Genomic DNA, 18,445 nt, shown 5'->3' with positions numbered 1-18,445 from the left:
CTGCTGGCATAATGCTACATTTTAGCAGGATAGGAAAATTAATAGAAAAGCACTCACACTGAAAATTGCGCTGGAATGATATTAAGTATACCTAATTGATTTGTTAATGAATGCCTCCTGTAACAAAAACATTTTTGTTCCAACTGCTTAATCTGTTATTCTCCATTAAAAAGTTAATAATAAAAAAAAAAAAGACAGCAGCTTAATTAAGTGCAGCAGGGGGATGATAGGCAACTCAGAAATAGACAGTGACTCCTGGATAAGCAGCTAATCAAAGAAGAGCCTTACCTAGCGAGAGCCAGGAAGAACTGAGCACGCTGTCGTATTTCCAAGAGGTTTAGCTCCCAGGAGCTGCCAGGCACTTCAGTGTTTGGGGATCGGGAACTACCTAAGCGCTCCAAACAGACCAGCTTGATTTCGTGCTGCAAGAGCTGCTCTCAGAGAAGACATTTTGTGACTGTGAAGCAGGTAGGGCCTGATGGCCTTTATCTGACAGCCCGCATCACAAAACCTAATGTATTTTACTTTGCAGTTACAACCAGAAAGATGGAAATGGTTTGCTAGCACAGCTCAGCAAACCACATCACTCACCGTGTCATGCTCACCGGGCGCACACACCCGGCCTCTGTGGCAGTGCATGACCCAGCCCGGTCCCACCCATGGCCAGGAGCTGGGCTTTGGGCAGGCTTCACAACGCCAGCAGCACCTGCACCCGATCGCCACCCCGCAGAGCTGGTAGCCACCCCTAGAAATGACACGGTGGGTTGGCAAGTGGCCAATTTAAATCCAGTCCTGTGTTCAAACTTGGCTGCTGCTGCCACAACTAAGTTTATTCGCTAGCCTCATCATGGCCAACATATGAAATTTGGCTCTACACAGAGAGCTAGAAGGGACTATTAGCAGCTTAAGCCTTACTTATGCACTAATATGAAGGCATAAGTAGGATTTAGGTGATGCTTAATCCCTGTGCTAGCCCTCTGCACAGAAGCAAGCTGTACTCAGAAGAACAGATTTTAGGACAAATGAAAGTCTTAAGCTTACAGCTTTTTTTGACAAATACTGCTGGTTACTTCCATTTATTCAGCCTTGGAAGCTCTCCTTCCTTCCAAGTGACAGAAGATTAAGAAGGAGAATGAAACAAGGGCCCTGACCCTGCATCTTGTATCTGATACAAAGTACCCTGTATCTTGTACCTTACAAGTCCCCAGAGAACTTTGGTGACAGCCTCAGAGGAAGGCAGCACCATGCCCTGGGCCACTCGTGCTGCTTTCTGCAGTACAGGAAGCCGATGCAGACTGAGATAGATTCTGCTACACCATTTTGATACGTGTCCTTTCTCTGAGAGTGCTTTGCTATTGCATTATGGTATGTTGCTTTCTTACTGTATTCATTTTCATTAAGCATATTTCCCTTGACTTGTTGAGAATGCACACCCCTGAAGGAATTATATTAATGAAGTCATAGTAAATGAAATCCAGGTCTCCTGCTGCATTTCTCAGCGTGTTTGGTTCCAAGAACAGCAATGCTAAGCAAGGAAACCTCATAGGGAGGAAATAGGGTTTGCCTACTAGCAAGCAACTGGAGCAGTTTATCATAAGACTGAAACGAAAACAAAAGAAGAAACCACAAAAGGGTTTTGTAAAGTAGAGTTTGTCACATGGATATTTTCAGAGCGCACTGACTTGATGTGCACAGCTCTTCAATGAGATAAGCAGGCAACTCTCAGTCTTCCTGCATGCAAATTAACATAGAACAAAGCTCGTCTCCCGCCTTTAAATGGACTGTTAACACTTCTAATGGGAAATTAGCATCTGCTGCTTAACGACCCAACTTGGATGAGTGGATGAGCTTGGATGAGCTAGATTTGAAATTACACTCAACAGCACCCAAAGACTCCAAGCCAGACCCAACCAGTCATTCTTGGTCCTGTTCAGGCACATAGAGACAGACAACCTAGAGATGGAAATGAACCAAAGGGTCTGTGCTCAAAACCAAAAGGAGGAAGAGGAAGAGAGGAAGTAAAGACTGAGAGCTGGCCCAAGTCCCCAAGCTGGCTGGAAACAGATGCTGAAAATGGCTCTCACTCCGCCCTCTTTCTCTAACCTGACACACTGCACCATGCCAAATTTTGCTTTTAGCAAGACATGGTTACACCAGCCTCAAGCCTTTGTGCTGTTACCATTTTTTTTCTTTGAAATGTTGCCTAACGCAATAATCAGTTTTAAAAACAGTAAACTCGTAATCACACACATCCCCCTAGAAAATGTTTTGAATAGCAGGAATAACTGAAAAACCTATATATCAAAAAAACCCAAACCAAAACAAAACAAAAAAAAACAACAAAAACAACTTCTTATTCTAGCTTGTAATTATAATACAAATGGATTTTCTATATTAGCAAAGCAGCACAAAAGTATGTTCTACCTTGGTCAACCCACATGAAAACTGGTGAAAGAAACTGATCTGCTTTCTTTGGTATAGCTTTCTGGAAAGATACAACTACTTTTGCAAAAAGACCTGACAATGTAGTAGATTGTAGGAACCTTAGTGAAAAGGCACTGCCTGTGCTTGCGAGCTCGACTCACGCTGATATGAGATGCATTTGGTGATACAGTTCAATTTCAATAGCACGGCTTTGAGAACAGATAAGAACAGGCATTATTAACAGCGGTGAAGATGATAGCACAAGCGAAACCAAATCTCATGTCTAACTGCTTGCCAAAGGTTATGAATATTTAGTATTTACTTTAAATATGAATGCAACAGTTCAGTTCAAGTTTACCCTAAAGAAAAGAATTTATTTAATCCTGTAATTTCCAATGTAGATGTCTACTTAGAGGCAGCTATAAAAAGAAAACAGCCATAAAAATGTAAGCTATGCGTAAGAGAGTTTTGTAGTCTAGAACTTAGGTTTACGTGAAGGAAACATCATCAGTATTGTTCCCACCATATTTGTCCCACTATCATCCCTTCACAGCCTTCCATCTGAATGCACTGCAAATGGCACATGACTGCCCTTGTAAGCACGGCAGCTGCTGTTAGGGGGAACCAGTCTTGGATTGGAGGACAAGGAAAGACCTTCCCTCTGTAATGGTGGTGAAACAAAAAATAATAAAATGAAGAGAGAGCGCGTTACCTTGAAGTGCAGATCCCCACAGTGAAGGCCCCACCAGGTGCTGGGGTTGTCCTCGCCCTCAGTGACTTTGGGTTGGAGTGCCCAGCTCCTGGGGGCACTCACCTCGGGATCAGGCAGGCTTGGGGTTCTTGTTCCCCTGCTCCCCACCTGTGCCAACAACTGCACTGCTGTGGGCCAGCCTGAGTCCTGCACCCACCCCTCCTTGCTTGGAAACCTCTCACAATACCTGAGCAGGGCCATCGCCCCCAAGGGGTCTGCACCAGTGTGAAGGACTGGGTCCCCAGGACTCTGCTGGTCCTTGTGGCCAAGAGACAGCAGCCCCCTCCTGCGAGCACCACGGCAACTGCTGAGGACAGGCAACGAGCACCAAATGCAGTAAAATCTTGTCTGAGTTGCTCAAGCCAGAAGGTTTGGTTCTGAACATTGACAGGGTGCAGACCTATTAAAAAAGAGGGTGCAGTTCTTTTCCCCAGAGCATGGCTGCACTGCCAAGGAAAGAAAAATGACACGAAAAAGAGCTGGACTTGGGTTTAGGGCCGCCTTACTTGTGTCTTCCAATCCAGTATCTGCTCGGTGACTGAAGGTCTGAGATGGGCGATGAATTCATCAACTTGTGTATCAGGGTTGGTTTGGATTAGGAAGCATGACTGCTGTTGCTTGGTTGTACTGGAAACAGAGGCAGGTGAATTCAGGCAAGGGTCTCGCGTGCTGCCTTGTAACGTGGTACCTGAGTGGGTGCGAAGAACCCCCAGAACCCAACCACCACTCCTGACGTACTCGAAGAACACAGCTCATAGGGTTGCAGCCACAGGCACACACCAAGGCCAACCTCTGATGGGAAGTTCACAGTACTTAGGTGTTTTCCAGAGGCAGCAGTGGCACCATCAGAAAAGAGCTACAGATGCACTCTGATTCCTGATTACAGCCAGGCTCACGCACTGGGGGCAGCTGCCGCAGAGCGCAGCAGCTCAGCAGGAATTTGCTTAGGGAAGCTGCAGCAGAGAGGTACCTGCCTTTCCTTAAATATCAGCAATATCTCACTCGCTGCTAGATGTACGGCCTCAGTCCTCACACACTCGCAAAGGTGCTGGAGCCAGCTCAAAATGTGTGCTGGTTTCTGACATTTGAGTTACGCAGAGCCTGCAGGTACAACAGGGAGCTGTCTTCACCTCCACGCTGGGATAACGCCGCACGGCAGGGTAGGCTGTGGACTGCTGACATAAGGCTTTTGTGTACATCACGAAGAGGTGGAGGTTTGGTGAGATTTATTCCCTGCATTTTTCTGGATCAGGCTGACCCACTTTTATTCCTGAAAGAACTGGCATTGTCACTCAAAGCCCCAACAAACGTCCGATGCAAGTGCTCGTGAGGAGGTGACAATGTCCATTTCGGTGCTGTGGAGAATTAGAAGTAAAACCTAAAATCCATAAAAGCACACTCCTGCAGAAAGACACCAGAGATGAGCTCTTACTGGCCGTTGCACAGAGTTAAGTCCAGAGCGGAACAGTGCATCCTTGTACAACAACAAGCTGTATCACTCACTCACCCATCAGCATTTTTCCCTTTTGGTCACACGCTCCCCCTGGTGCTTGTTCAGTAAAACAAACTCGTGTCCCCCCGCAGGAGTAAAGGAGAGCCGCCTTCATTACTGAACAGCCAAAAAGCACGCTTGGCAGGCCATACATTGAGAGAGGCTGGTAATCCGAAATCAACTCCTCTGAGGCCCAGAGCTGCACGAGATGAAGCCCCGAGAGGATGTACACTGCTTCCTACCGTGCTCTATGGCCATGGGACCTGCCAGCATGTCGCTCCTGTCCGTAACGCCGCCGCCTGCCTGGTGCAGATGCACCTTGCCATTAGTGGAACAGATGGGAAGGACGGGGCTGGGCGTCTCGCAGCTGGATGCAGCAAAGGGCTGCTGGAGAGGCACTGCAGAGAGCATCTCCTGGAGTTTCTGTTTATGTGTTTGTTCTGTTTGAAGTGGTAAAAAATCCAGTCCCAGGGAGCGGTGCGAATCTGCACAGTGTACAATGCTCGGATAAGGGCGCTTGATCATATGGGAAAGAAACTTGAAAGGCAAATTGTCCGAGGAGCTCAGATTCAAGCTCAGGCTGAATTCACACATCTCACGGGTTATTACAGGCATGCACAGCATTTGCAGGATTATTTGGGCTGTTCTTACTGTGACTGTGAATTTTCCAGAATTGCAGGCAACCAGCTGAGTACATGGCTGGCTCCGTGCTTTTCTTTAGCCTCTGAGAGACTGCCTGGGAGAACATCTACTAGCTTTCATTTTATACTTTTATTTTCCCCAGTGGGTGGAAAGAAAACCACCAGAACTTGCCAACGACAAAAGCGAGGCATTCCTTAATTTATAAAATCACAAAGGAAGTGATTCCAACTTATCCCATCGGAACAGAAGAGATTAAATGACCAAATAGCAATTTTGTCCAGACTACTTGATTCAGAACCGAAGAGGGAAAGCTACGTGGAGTTTTCTCAGTGCATTTAACCCCACTTCTCTCCTCCACCTGGCCATGACCGCTTGTGGGCAGACGCTCCCCTTGCTCCTGGGGGCCTGAGCACACTGCCATCACTCTCCCACTGCCAGGTCCCCGGGGTTGCAAGGAAAAAGTAAATATGTGATTCAGTCCTACCTCATCTGAGTGACTGAAAAGGGCAGGCAGAGGTTTGCTCCTGAGGCTTCACTGTAGAAAATGCTGGCACTCTGACGCTGCTCCATGGATACCCTGAAGTGTGTGCCTAGCCCTATGTGGGCTAATAGTTACACTGACAGAGAGCACTTACAGTTACATATCTGCACTGTTGGGCTGGGGACTTTAAAAGGTGCAAGGAAGAATATATATATATAATATATATATATATATATATAAAGAAAAAGAAAACCCCTGTAAGTCTAGAAAGAAAAAAAAAGTATTTGACAAAGGAAAAATAGGTCTAAAGAGAGGTCAATAGGAATTTTACTGCTGGATTTCTATGCAGCCAGGATATGGCTTCAAGCTGTGAAAAAATAAGTACGGGAAATACCTCCGTTTCCCCCTATTTCAGAAAACAAACCCATTATTTTAACCTGAACCACAGGGTTCGGAGTGACCGTTTCCTCTCATAGTTGGTCTGTTACCACCGCTAGCACCCCGCACAATTCTGTGCACCCTGCATGAATCAGAAGCAACATTATATTGATGCATTTCTTAATAACAGGCAATTGGATCCATTAAAAATGTTATTAAACATGCTGTTTGCAGCATTCTCAGGAAGGATACAAATTGCTTGTGATTAAAGCAGCGTTTTACTGATCTTATTCCAACTTTAGTGTAGCAGTGAACCACTCCACCCAAACTCCCTGCAGCAGCCTTGAAGCACAAAGCGAGCCCGAGCAGTGACACTGGAGTACCGAATTCAAGGACTTGCCGTGCACAGGATTAGCAAGTTCTTTGCAGGGATGCGAGAATGTTACAAAGCTGGCGAGGCTAAACTACAGACTGAATCCCAGCCCTGTTTATGAGACAGTATTCATTTATTCCACCGAAAATAAATTCAAACCAAATTGCATTCTAAATTAGTGTTTCATTATGTACGGTGAATAGAGAGAACTCTTTTAGAGAGATAAAACAAAGCTTCACACTTTTTAATTGTAGCTACTACCCTTCTGCTGCCAGCTCCTCTTTTTTTTTTGTTTCAATTTATCTGATGCTTGTGCAGAACTCTCTGCTAAGTCTGCCATTAAAGAAAGTGCTAATGGAGGTAATTAAACCTAAGGATTGTTGACATTTACTAGAAATCACTGTTTGGACTACTGACAGTCCTGCACTCAGGTATCACTTATGCAGTGAGCTCATAAGACAGCAACATTCAAGAACATAGTCTGGTGTCAGCTGAAAACACCCGCACCTGAAACAATGTTATGGCTCATTTATGAGTAATGGGCTGGAAATCTTACAATTTTTCATTTATTATTCACTTTTGTGGTGGTTCTTCATCTAGAACAGCACACTGAAGGTGAGCATTAGAGCAACGCCCAGGAGAGAACAAAGGTGCTCCACGATCCCCTGCAGCCAGCAGGACAGAGCTGGTGGCCAAGGGACAGGGGAAGGACAGGGGAATTCATGAATGGTCCCTCCAGCCCCGCCAGGAGCTCTGAAGGCAGCCAGCTCCCACTTCACAGATTACTAGAAACAATGTTCTTCAGTACATATCCTGAAAAATGACTGTCCTAATGATGTTCAGCATGGAGCAAGCATGAAAATGCCCGTCTTGGGCAACACCAATGGCTGCATGGCAAGAAATCTTCCAGAATTAAAATCTGGAGTTGCTCCATTTTGAGCTAGCTGACCAGCTCCTGTCCCATGGGGCTTGGCAATGGGCTTCACACTGGGCACAGAAGGGCATAGGAAACCTGGGGTGACACTGGCCACACCACTGAGCCCCTGCCTGTCTTGTTTCAGAGGTTTCAGATTTCAGCCTCCCCAGTTTCTAGTAGCATAGATACCAAATTTTGAAGAATTAACATTTGTTTGGCTACAGATAGGCAGTTACTTTCAGCCTTACTCTGCACAAATGGCATGCCTATGATACATTTTTATAGACATTGGTGATGGAAACATAAAAATAAAAGAGATTGAGCTTAAACAGCCTGTCACAGTTTGCATGGTGGGATGGCTATGATTAATACCCAAACAACATGTTGTCGGTTCTCGCTAGATCAAAGTAGGATAAATCCATAAATTTGAAAAAATAAATCCAATGTCAAAATACAAAACCAAAACTCCAGCAATTACTCATTTTCAAGGATGACACTGCTGAATAATAAATGACTTATGGGCATGCAGTAGAAATCCTTCAGAGTTATTGTAATTAGGGGTGTGAACATTACAGTACTGAGTCAGGGAGTCACAGTTAGCACCTGTTAGAAGCTGCCAGCTTTGTGAGCAAATCTTGCTTTTGGCCACAGGTATTCTCTGTCACGCTGCCGCTGAGGCTCTTCATTGAGCCAGGCATTGCAGAGCAGCACACTATTCCAGGATGAGCTCATTAGCAAGCTCCTATCAATTTGCAAGCAATTATTTTGTGGGTGTACACACAGATGTGGGAATGGAACTGGCATTGAATTTAAGTCTCCAGGGACTTGCACCTGAGAAGATGCATGTGGATGAAACAGTTGCAGCAGATTAGGTTCCTGCCCTTCCCGTCTCAGTGGGGATCTGCCATCTCCATAGCCTCTTCAGGGCAGCAGGGAAAGAAGCCCCAAAATACAAACACCAAAGCATCCTGCCCACATTTCAGCCAACAGCTACAGGAGTGGCGCACGCTCTAGTAGAGTGTACCTCTCTACAAACAACTCGTGGGCAGGGAGAGGACAAATGACAAGAAAGGAGGCTCGGGAATAAACTTTGCAGAGGTGGGGGAAAGAACTAAGACAAAGCAGAAGGAAAATACAGGCAAGAAAAACTAGGTGGTCAAAGGGGGGTGGAAGCATTGTTCTGTTTCTGTGCCCTCATGCTTATTGTTAGGACTTTATTGCACTTCTCTACTGTTTTGCTGCTAGAACACCATTTTCTTCCCTGCTTGGCAGCATAGCAAGAATGTGGCATGTTTTAGAGACCTCTGTCATCATCTTTGTTTCCAGATTTGTCTCTTCAGCAAATTTCCATGTTTTGTATTCATTCAGATTCCTGCAATTTACATACTTTTAAGGGAACCAAGATCTGCCTAGGGGAGCACCACGGTTTTATCAGCCCCTGCACAGAAAATCTCTCCCTTCTCAGAGACGGCTCCAACTCTTAGCTCAGCAAGGCAACATCTTCCTCTGTTGTCTACTTTTTATATTTAGAAGATTTTTACAAGTCTGCCACTGTCACCACATGTGGCCCCTATTTGAGCAACAATAGCAAAGGACAGCAAACACGAAGAAGCAGATGGGGAAAGGAGAAGAACGAGTAACACGGGAGGCTGCTTTTGAGGAACACAGTGAGCACTGCTCCCTGAAAGTTGGCCCCTGAACGTATGAATGAAACAGATCACAGGATCAGCTGCAAAGTGCACCTGAGACACTGGCACTGGATGTAAGCAGGTGATTAAACCTATGCTGAGCTCCCTGCTTCACCAGAAGGCAGGCTGCATCTCCCTGCACTGCAGTCACAGTCTTGACACATTTTAATGTGGATTTGTGTACCCACTGCACTTCAAAAGCCCGTCAAAACAACACTACTTAGTGAGAAAATTGTGTTTTAATGTGGTATGCTTCTAAAGATTTAAATTCAGCCCTAGTTCAGAAGAAATGTGTCCTCCTCCCATTTCCAGCTGGTATTTTTCCCCTCAACCAAGCACACAAATAAGGCTATGATAGAATTTCAAAGGTAGGAAAAGTGACCAACAGACCTAGGGAAAAGGATGAACTCGAAAAACACCAAAGCTGTTAGGTGTATCCAAAGCACAGGACAAGAAAGAAAGTGGCAGTGAAAGAGAAATTCTTCAGAAATTGCCGTGTTTCTGACTGGTTCTGCATGTCTAATTACCCTTTAACTGCATTAATTGGTGCCTACCACCTCACTACCACCTTCTAAGGATGCTGTGGGAGTTACGGCCTGCTCGGAGCCCGACTGGTAAAAAGGCCCAAGGCTCAACCACCTTCCCCACGGCACTACCACTCATGTGGCTCTTCTCCTCCTGACTTTGCAATGCCTGGAACAAAGAGGAACAGCTTCTTCACAGCACAAACGCACGTTTTTCAGTAACCATTTGTCCTCAGGGTCTTGTTTTCATTTCGCTTAGCTCAGTTCTGCCCTAACAGATTCTCTCTGTGTGTAGTATTTATTTACCTTGCTCTCATAGCTCTTGGGGATTGCTGCTTTAAAAATCATGCAAGCTTCTGGTAATTGCGGATGATCACCAGACTATAGGAAACAACAGCTATGTTAAGGTTCCTTAGCTTACAATATATTCCCTAACACAGTGCTAGAACATACACCTGGGGACTTGGGCCACGGTTTATCACCTCTGCCACTGTCATGCTGGAGACTGCCTTAAGCCCCACCTGTGACAACAAAGGCTCCCTGAGGGCTCTATCCTTGTGGTCATCTATTTAAAGTGTGGCCATCTATTTACTGCAGTGGCTCTAGATGCAGTGTGACAACTGGAAAATGTAAACCCTGCTCCTGCTCGTGCCCCACCAAGTGTAGCTGCAGCCCTGCCCAGGCGTGAACTTCCTGCTCACCAAGCAGAAGCTGTCTTCAACAGGGCCGCACGCTGTGTGCAATCATCAGGTTGGGCACCCAGACAATACAATGACAAATAAATGGTGTTTTGTGCACACTCCTCGTGCCATAGGGCATATGCTAGTTCTCTACAAAAGGTTTGCTTTTGCACACACACTTCGTGTAACCTGAGGGCTCCGTGGCTACTGTTCTGTAAGTAAGTGGCCCTTGCAGTGCGCACTCTTGCTGCCTCGGCCTGGGCAGCCCTGGGGGCTCAGCCCCCCTTCACTGCCACAGAAAAGTAATAGAAAATCCAGGCAGTGATACACCAACCAACTGGCTTCACAGGGCTACTGGCTGCTAAGGCAGTAACACTGCAACCTCCTGTTCTGGCCTGGTGATTCAAAAGCCACAAACAACGCACACAAGACAGGAGTAGTCTGGGGTGTGTGTGTGGGGGGGGAAATGTTGCCAAGGCTCAACCTCTGTTAAGAAGTAGCCCTGTACTTCCAACCCCATCAAACTCCCAGAGGCACTAAGAGCTCACTCTGGAGCACAGAGCATAGACACGTGAGGGAGATGAATTCGGAAATTCCTGAATCAGCCACGTGTTACCGGATCCTGCTCACACCAGTCATGCACAAGAACTAGGCCGTTAGTTCTGCAATGCCAAACTGCTCCCTGCTCTCAGACTCTACCCAGAATTTATCTGATGATTCTGTAGTAATTTCATTTATTAGGTTATATGGCAGAAACCTTTGCCTTTGTACCTCTTTGGGTAACCAAAGGGGGATAAATGATCAGTACTTTTTTTTTAATGAATTTACCTTTTTAAGCAAAAAACATTCAACCATCTCCCCTCCTTCCCCAAATTACTTGAAAAACATTGAACTGCAAAACTAGACACTTCAGCATCAGGAAATGTTCAGAATATCCATTTTCTGGGGGTATTCAATTTAATCCCCTTCTCTACAAGCATGGTGATATGTATTCAGTGCATGGGAGGATTCAGATCCCTATAACCAAGGAAGCTATTCTCTGCTGTCTCGTTTTTTGCAACAACTTCAAAACGATTACAGGTACTGCCCATCTCCCATTCACTAGAAACTTCCAGTAACCGAGACAGTACAGACTGACTCCTTTTGCCTAAAGCTGTCAGAAATCCCACTGCCTCAGTCGCTTGTAGCCGAGGACCATCCACTCACCTTTAAGTTCTCGAGTCCCCTTCCCATTGATGTACAACAGTACACATGGACACAACACTGCCATACACTGCTGGCAAACCTGAACAGACACGTCTGTTACGGTTAATTAAATCAATCCAATTTCACTCTATCATTTAACACGACTTCAAGGAGACCTTTGTCATCCAACTCCAAGAATTTGATGCTTCTTGATGCTGGCTAACAGAGGGATTCAGAGCTTCATCATCAAAAGGGATTTTCTCACGGAATTGATAAGCATGTGGTCCATACCCTCCCTCTGGACACTCAGGTTTGGGAAATACACCTAACTCCTTCCAAGTGCATTAGACATATTGACAGGACTAGTCATTACTTGAGCACTCTTTGTCTCCGGCACAGCCTAAGGAACAGGCTTCACATTTCCTCTGAAGTTATGCAGTTTTACTAACAGAACCAGTATGTTATTACTCCCTCTCCCCAGCTGTTGGTGTACCACCCCTGAAGTCTTACCTAGCTCTAAGCTTTGTACAACACAGAGAGTTTATTTCCATAACATGTTATTTTCAGTGCAAAGGTTTTCCTATTTTAATTCAGTTCCTGAGTTATTCCTGTTTTCCATGATGTGGCTTCAACAGCATTTATTATAATCAAAAAAATAATTTAAAAAAAAAGCTTATAAAACCCCAATATACAATTATTCTTGCGGAAAAATTAAATGGGCCAATCAACCTATAAATAGCATGAAGGCAGTGGAATTCCTAAGACACCTCCCTATCCATAGCTGCCTGTGGAAACATCCCAATGCTTTCAGATTTGCTCAAAGAACCCAGACCACTGTAACAACACCACGGTCAACTTCAAAGAGTTGAAAACTAAAATTTCTTGAGATCTCCTTACAGCTTCAGTATGATCTGAATCAATACTGGGCCTTTTATCAAAGCAAAAATGTGCTGCCCAATGCGAACTGTGAAATTAATAATACATGCATAAGGCCAATACACAATGTTTAATTATTCTTACCTGATTCAGAAGTCTGTTGGTATTCGTTGTCACCAGTTGCACGGGACCACCACCTTCAGCATGGAATCTGAAAGCTGCTTCTTCAGCACTAGAAGTGGGATGACATTGTATTTTCCAGTTTAACGTCTTCTTGCAAGTTACAGAGCACTCTGGCACAAGGTCTTACAAGAGCACATGGATACTTGTAACGCAGAGGAAGAGTCTTAACAGAGCCTTGCCTATTCCGAGATGCTGAGATAACTGATTGTTCCTTTTCAGACTTCTGTACACTAGCTACAGACCTTATAAAATCTCTTTGACCTGAATAGGGAACTGAAAAACTCCCATGTCTGCAGAGCACATTCCTGAAATACAGGAAAATTACTTGAGGTTTGCAAGGAAAACAGGTCCACCTGACAAAAACAATACAGGGACTTGGAAATTAGGGCTTTCCAACACAGCTTTCCTGCGTGGTCTAGCCATGGGAACACAGAGTCTTTTTAAATTGTAGAGACTTCCATTCATTTCCTTATCAAGCTGAACATGACTCATCACTGATCAGTGCACACTAAGTGCACACGCTGTGTTGAAATTAGCTTTTAAATAAGATTTATGCAGGGCAGGACAGTGTAGACAGTGAAGGGGGAAAATACCGAGAAGATGAAAGGCTTTTTGAAGGCTGCTATCAGTCAAAACCAAATCAATGTTGCTGACCAGATCCAAGGTTCATTTAAAAGCATTGTTTAAGTTAGCATCATTTCTTCCAGGAAATGAGGATTTGCTGCCTGAATTTCGAGGCACGTTGGTAAGACGCATCTAGGTAACAGTCTTTTACGTTGTGCATGCTAGCAGAAGGCTAAGTTTGTTGTGCTGTATTTGAGCTATGTAAGCTGTTTTCATCTTCCCGAAACCCTATTTTAGAGATTCCAAACAGAATTCCTCCTCTAGCCTAATCTCTTGTGATCATAGATCACACAATATCTGTGAGGACAGCCAGCAACTGCTTTCTGAAAAGCCTGTTTTATCACTATTTCATTTTACAACAAAATGTAATCACTCAGCTCCATCAAGCTTCCCTGGGCCTGCAGAGCGCCCAGCCAAGTGAAAACACAAAGTGCAAGCCAAATGAAAAACCTTGCCGTGCCCCACATGGATTGAAGAACAGAAAAAGAGAAATGGAAGGTGTGTAAAAAGGGAAGGTGCTTGTTTACAGGACATGCAGGCGCTTATATTTAGCGGCTAATGTTCCATGCTACTAGTGAAAGACAACGAGGGAAGTAAAGCGGGTGTCAGATAGGTTAACCACAACCTTTAATCTACAGTTTCGGAATTGCTGGGCAGCTGCTTCTGGGAAACTATGCTAGGATGCAAAATAGGCAAGAAAACCCCAAATAGTTTGTTACCTCATCATAAAGAATAGGAAACAAATATTTTGGCATTTTGCAGGCATAAGGTATACAAAAGGGTAATAATTCTCTCTTCATGTCTTGGAGCTCACTTTGTTCACTGCCAAGTGCCTGTTAAACTGATGACTTGTCTTTTTTTGTGCAAAACAAATAAATGAAGAAAGATACTCTATTCATTTCAGAGTGGCATGGAAAACAATCAATCCTACTTCTCTCAGAATAAAATAATACTTTTAGCTTTATCATTTGACATGTTCTTTTCCACTAACAGTCAAAATCCAGTTTTCTGGACGAGAAGTAACCTCCTTCCCCTTTCTTTAATCACAAATGTTGACAATTATATTGCCCTCCTCCAAGATGTTCACTTGCATATGCCCATACCATTCATGTAATTCACTTTCTGGAGGGACAACTGCAGCAACAGTGTCTTAGATCTAAGAACCATTTCTTCCTATTCCATATGGTTCTCAGAGACAAATATATCACACACAAGGCTGGTCTTCACTAACGTGTTATTTTCAAAAACGATGTAATTTCAACATCAAAAAAAAAGCACGCAATGATCAGAGAAAGTGATGGGAAGTTTTGTACTATATCCATCTGTCCTTTATAGATACAATACCTAAAACAGAAAGCTTTCCCTCTTTTGCATATGCAATTAATTGTGGGAGATAGTACACGTTACAGATCCACAAAATATTAGTTACAGACAGAAATGATAGTACAAAAATCAAAGGTTAAAACTAAGAAATAAGCTCTTTACAGTTGAATGCCTATAAAGTTTATTGGAATTGTTGCTTATAGTAGTCCCAGTAACGCATCAGTTTTTACACATGCTGTGCCTTGTTCTATAGAAAGCAAATGGAGATATTTCACTAAGTTAAGCATATGCATCATTGTTTGCAGGATCTTTTGCCTTCTAACACTAAAGACTGATCGCCATCTCCCCATCCCCACCGACCAGCAGTACCATGTGTATTTCTCAGTTGCAACTCTTCATCCAACGGGACATGTAACAAAAATATTCTGGTCTCATTAAGAGGAAAGAAGAATGATCAAAATGAGTCAGCCTATGGACTCATATAACTAACACCATGAGACTCTGACAGTAGCCAAACCCAAGTACAGAGGAAAGAGTATTGGATCAGAGGAAACATTTACTGACGCTTTCCCAGAGCCCCCATCAATCTGCAAGCCAGGGGCCAGCAGATTTAGAATTTAAGGGCACAATTATAAAACTAATTATGGGGAAAAACTGATTTTGGAAGCTCAGGGACCCCCTGGCTTGGCTTATCTGACTGCAACTTTGGCATGCCTGCTTATTTTCACATGAACTAAATTGCCATCTTTATTTTTTTGTTTGTTTGTTTGTATTAATGTGTGTGGGGCAAAAAAAAACAAGACAGTCCATTTCCTTGATGTGGCAAGATACATGAACTAACCAGGACTCAACGAAGTCTGAAGTGATTGCTCCCTCCATTCTTACAAGACGTGCACTCATATGCTTTGAAGGATTCATCTCCCAGTATCATGTTCTCAACCTTCATATCACTGAATTCACTTGTGTAAACAACTCATAATTGTCCCAAGAAAGGAAAGAATAACCCAAAGTCTGAACAATGCCTCAAAAAGAATGAGGGTTAGCTCACCCAGATACAATGCAACTCCAAATTGGTCAAAGGAGACCGTTCCAATGACTTCATTAGGAGCTAAATTACGCTCTGAAAAAAGATAATACTGTCTATCGGAAGTTCCACAGGTTTGGACAAAGGTCACATTCTTTGACCATGACTGAGGGAATAAAATCCCAATCTATAACACCACCAGCTGATGCATTTTGGTCTCCAGGCTGAGCATTTTCATGCTGTATCAAACAGGAGCACAGCTCTGAGGTCTTAAATGGACTCATATCACTTTTCCAGACAGAGTTTAAGTTGCTGGCCTTATACCATAAAAGCTCTCAATGAGTTTGGGGTGTAGTTATAAAGCAGAGATTCCCCAGGCAGGTTCCCTGCCATTTCCCCTGAAACGATGTGCTGGAAATGAAGTTACTGCATGAGAACCTTGATTCAAGTGCCTACTGGTGTCCTCATGTGGTATCATTCCAGGCAGGCTATAAACATGTAATTTTATTTTTATTTTTTAAGAAAGAATATCTTTGGCAGAAGGTGAACTGAGGAATAGGTAACGATTAGATGTGTATTTTGACATACTTAAAGTTATTTATTAAAAAAAGAACAAAATAATGATCCGGGAGGGTGGGGGGGAAATGTGTGCTAAAGATTTTTTTTCCTTGGTTAATAAAACTAGATTATACAATTCTTCCTTCTTATTTCTCTCTTGGTAACAAAGAAAAAGAACAAAGCAAGGGGAAGAATAAAGGAAAAACTGGAAAAAAAACAGTAAGATTACAGTATCAGTAAAGTTTCATGGCAAGCATTCTAAATCATCACATCTTGAGGGAAACTCAGGGGAAGAAATAACAGGCTGGAACAAATTCCTTCTGATAACCTCTATCATAAAAATTACTTTGCAGGAAACTTTTTTCATGCTAACTGATTGGAGGGGAAAGAGGTTGGGAGGACAGGGAAGATGCAAACCATATGATATCTTACCAGTAGCTAATTAAATACATGGCTTCTAACTTTTTAGCGTCAAGGACTTATTACGTCTATGTCTTAAAATCAAAACAAACAAACAAAAAACCAAACAAATCCTTTTCTGTAGGTAAGAAACATACTCACTGATGCAGATCACTAATTTTCAACAATCCTAACAATGCTGGCTTTATGGAGCAGCTCTTTCTTTCTACCAATATCACAAAATGTAGAAAGCTGAAGAGGAAACAAAAGTTAAACCAAACCATTTAAAAATCACAGTACTGTGACAGATTTTATTTCATTTTTATCAGAACTACATGCTTGCTACCACTAGGAACAGACATTCCTTTTTTTTTTTTTTTTCTTTTTTTCTTTTTTAAACCTATATTAAATGTTGACCTAGAGCTTGCTGTGCCTTGGAGATCTGGCTCAGGAGTTAACTGCATGATTTTTATTTAAATAGATAAGCACTTAAGTTTGAAAATTAGACAAATACAGGTGAACAGGAAAATTAAATTACAAATTCAGTTCATACAAATATCTCATTCTATGCACTAAATCCTGTTAATTAGCTCAGATCTTTTAAAAATTCTTAAAATACTTATGAAACATTATTTACAAATTATATAAATAAATCCTAGGTCTCTTTTAAATTAACCAGTACAACAACAAAAAAGTCACTTTTTTGTACTGTGTGTACTAAAAATGTTCTTGTTTATTGATCATTTCCCAGTTGGCAGTATAAAACATTTGTTCACTTACATTAAAATGGGTTCAAATAGAAGTAAGGAAGGTATTGGTTTCAAAAGAAAACAAAACAATATTATAAATGCTTAAAATCAATGAGGCTTCTTAATGTTCTTTCCTGCACAGTTTGCAGTCATTTTTAGAAGTCCCTTCTACAGTATTTGTCTTGTGAACAGGTCATCTCAAAATAGCAGAGACAAAGTTTTAGCCAAAGAAAATATTCAGTACATTGCTCACACTTCACAAAGACCTTTTTACCAGGAGGGAAAGGACAGAGAACGGAATGTCAGTGGCCAGCACAAGCCTTTACAACATTTAACTTAAAAGGCAGCATTTATAGAACTAATCACAGACTATACACATCCTGCACTGAACAGCAATCAAAAAGACTGGAAAATATACATTTAGGAAAACAAGAGACCAATGGTTTTCCATTGCCTTTGATAAAATTAATGCTTTTCTCCTTGTCTTTTGTTTTAAAACCAGCATCAACACCACCACCAACTACAACTATCTTTTCCTTTAACATAATATATGCCAGATAACTACTGTACGTGAGAAATGTACAATAAAAGGAGAGAAACCACTGAATTTCCTATGCAGACACATGAAAATATAAAGCCATACAGATTCCAAAGTGCCACGAATACCAAATTCAAGTGATGGTTTATAGCATGTACGAAAGAAACTAAATGGAACTTGCTCTATGGGTTGCTGAGCCCTTCAGCTGTATCTTCAGTTTCCCCTTTGGCTGCTTTGGAGAGAATTTCCATCCATTTCAGCTGCAGTTCTTCATCTTCTGCGCTGAAATATATAGTTTGCTGGGACTGGCAAAGCTTAAAGACATGCTTCACTTCAAACTTCTCACCAGAACCTGGAAAACTGACTTCGTATCCAGGCAGAGGAATGGGACGTGGACCCCGTCCATCCTAAAAGAAGAAGAAAGAGCAAATGTAAACACCCTGCACTAAATCATATTAGAAACGGGAGGAGCAGGGGCACACTGCCCTACCCCCACGGACGGCATGGTCACCAGGCACGTGCTTGCCACCATCAGCCTCAGGCCAGGCAGCTGCACCACAGCTCCCAGGGAACCAGTGCCTCCCTGCGTGCCACTCGCTGGTGCCTACCCTGTGCTACACTCACAGTCTGACGTCCC

At 43.1% G+C, this 18,445-nt stretch overlaps 2 protein-coding genes across 12 annotated transcripts in view; both read right to left on the bottom strand.

Moving 5' to 3' along the window:
• The window catches only part of SUSD3 (sushi domain containing 3), a 74,870-nt gene extending 58,048 nt beyond the window's left edge, over window positions 1-16,822 (bottom strand). For both annotated transcript variants that reach the window (XM_083795976.1, XM_083795975.1), the window contains exons 1-3: window positions 16,684-16,822; window positions 12,555-12,642; window positions 11,556-11,634 (exon numbers count right to left, since the gene is read on the bottom strand). In XM_083795976.1, the coding sequence (XP_083652102.1) occupies window positions 11,556-11,634; window positions 12,555-12,642; window positions 16,684-16,805 (289 nt within the window). In that variant the 5' untranslated portion in view covers window positions 16,806-16,822. The remainder of the gene's footprint in view (window positions 1-11,555; window positions 11,635-12,554; window positions 12,643-16,683) is intronic.
• Window positions 16,823-16,970: 148 nt separating this feature from the next.
• The window catches only part of FGD3 (FYVE, RhoGEF and PH domain containing 3), a 115,276-nt gene continuing 113,801 nt past the window's right edge, over window positions 16,971-18,445 (bottom strand). For all 10 annotated transcript variants that reach the window (XM_083795948.1, XM_083795949.1, XM_083795952.1 and 7 more), the window contains exon 19: window positions 16,971-18,215. In XM_083795948.1, coding sequence (XP_083652074.1) covers window positions 17,991-18,215 — 225 coding nt within the window. In that variant the 3' untranslated portion in view covers window positions 16,971-17,990. The remainder of the gene's footprint in view (window positions 18,216-18,445) is intronic.

Source organism: Anser anser (genome assembly GCF_964211835.1).
Source record: "Anser anser genome assembly, chromosome: 12".
NCBI classification, from domain to species: domain Eukaryota; kingdom Metazoa; phylum Chordata; class Aves; order Anseriformes; family Anatidae; genus Anser; species Anser anser.
The sequence above is the reverse complement of the archived record's forward strand: the minus strand, read 5'-3'. Positions and strand labels throughout refer to the sequence as shown.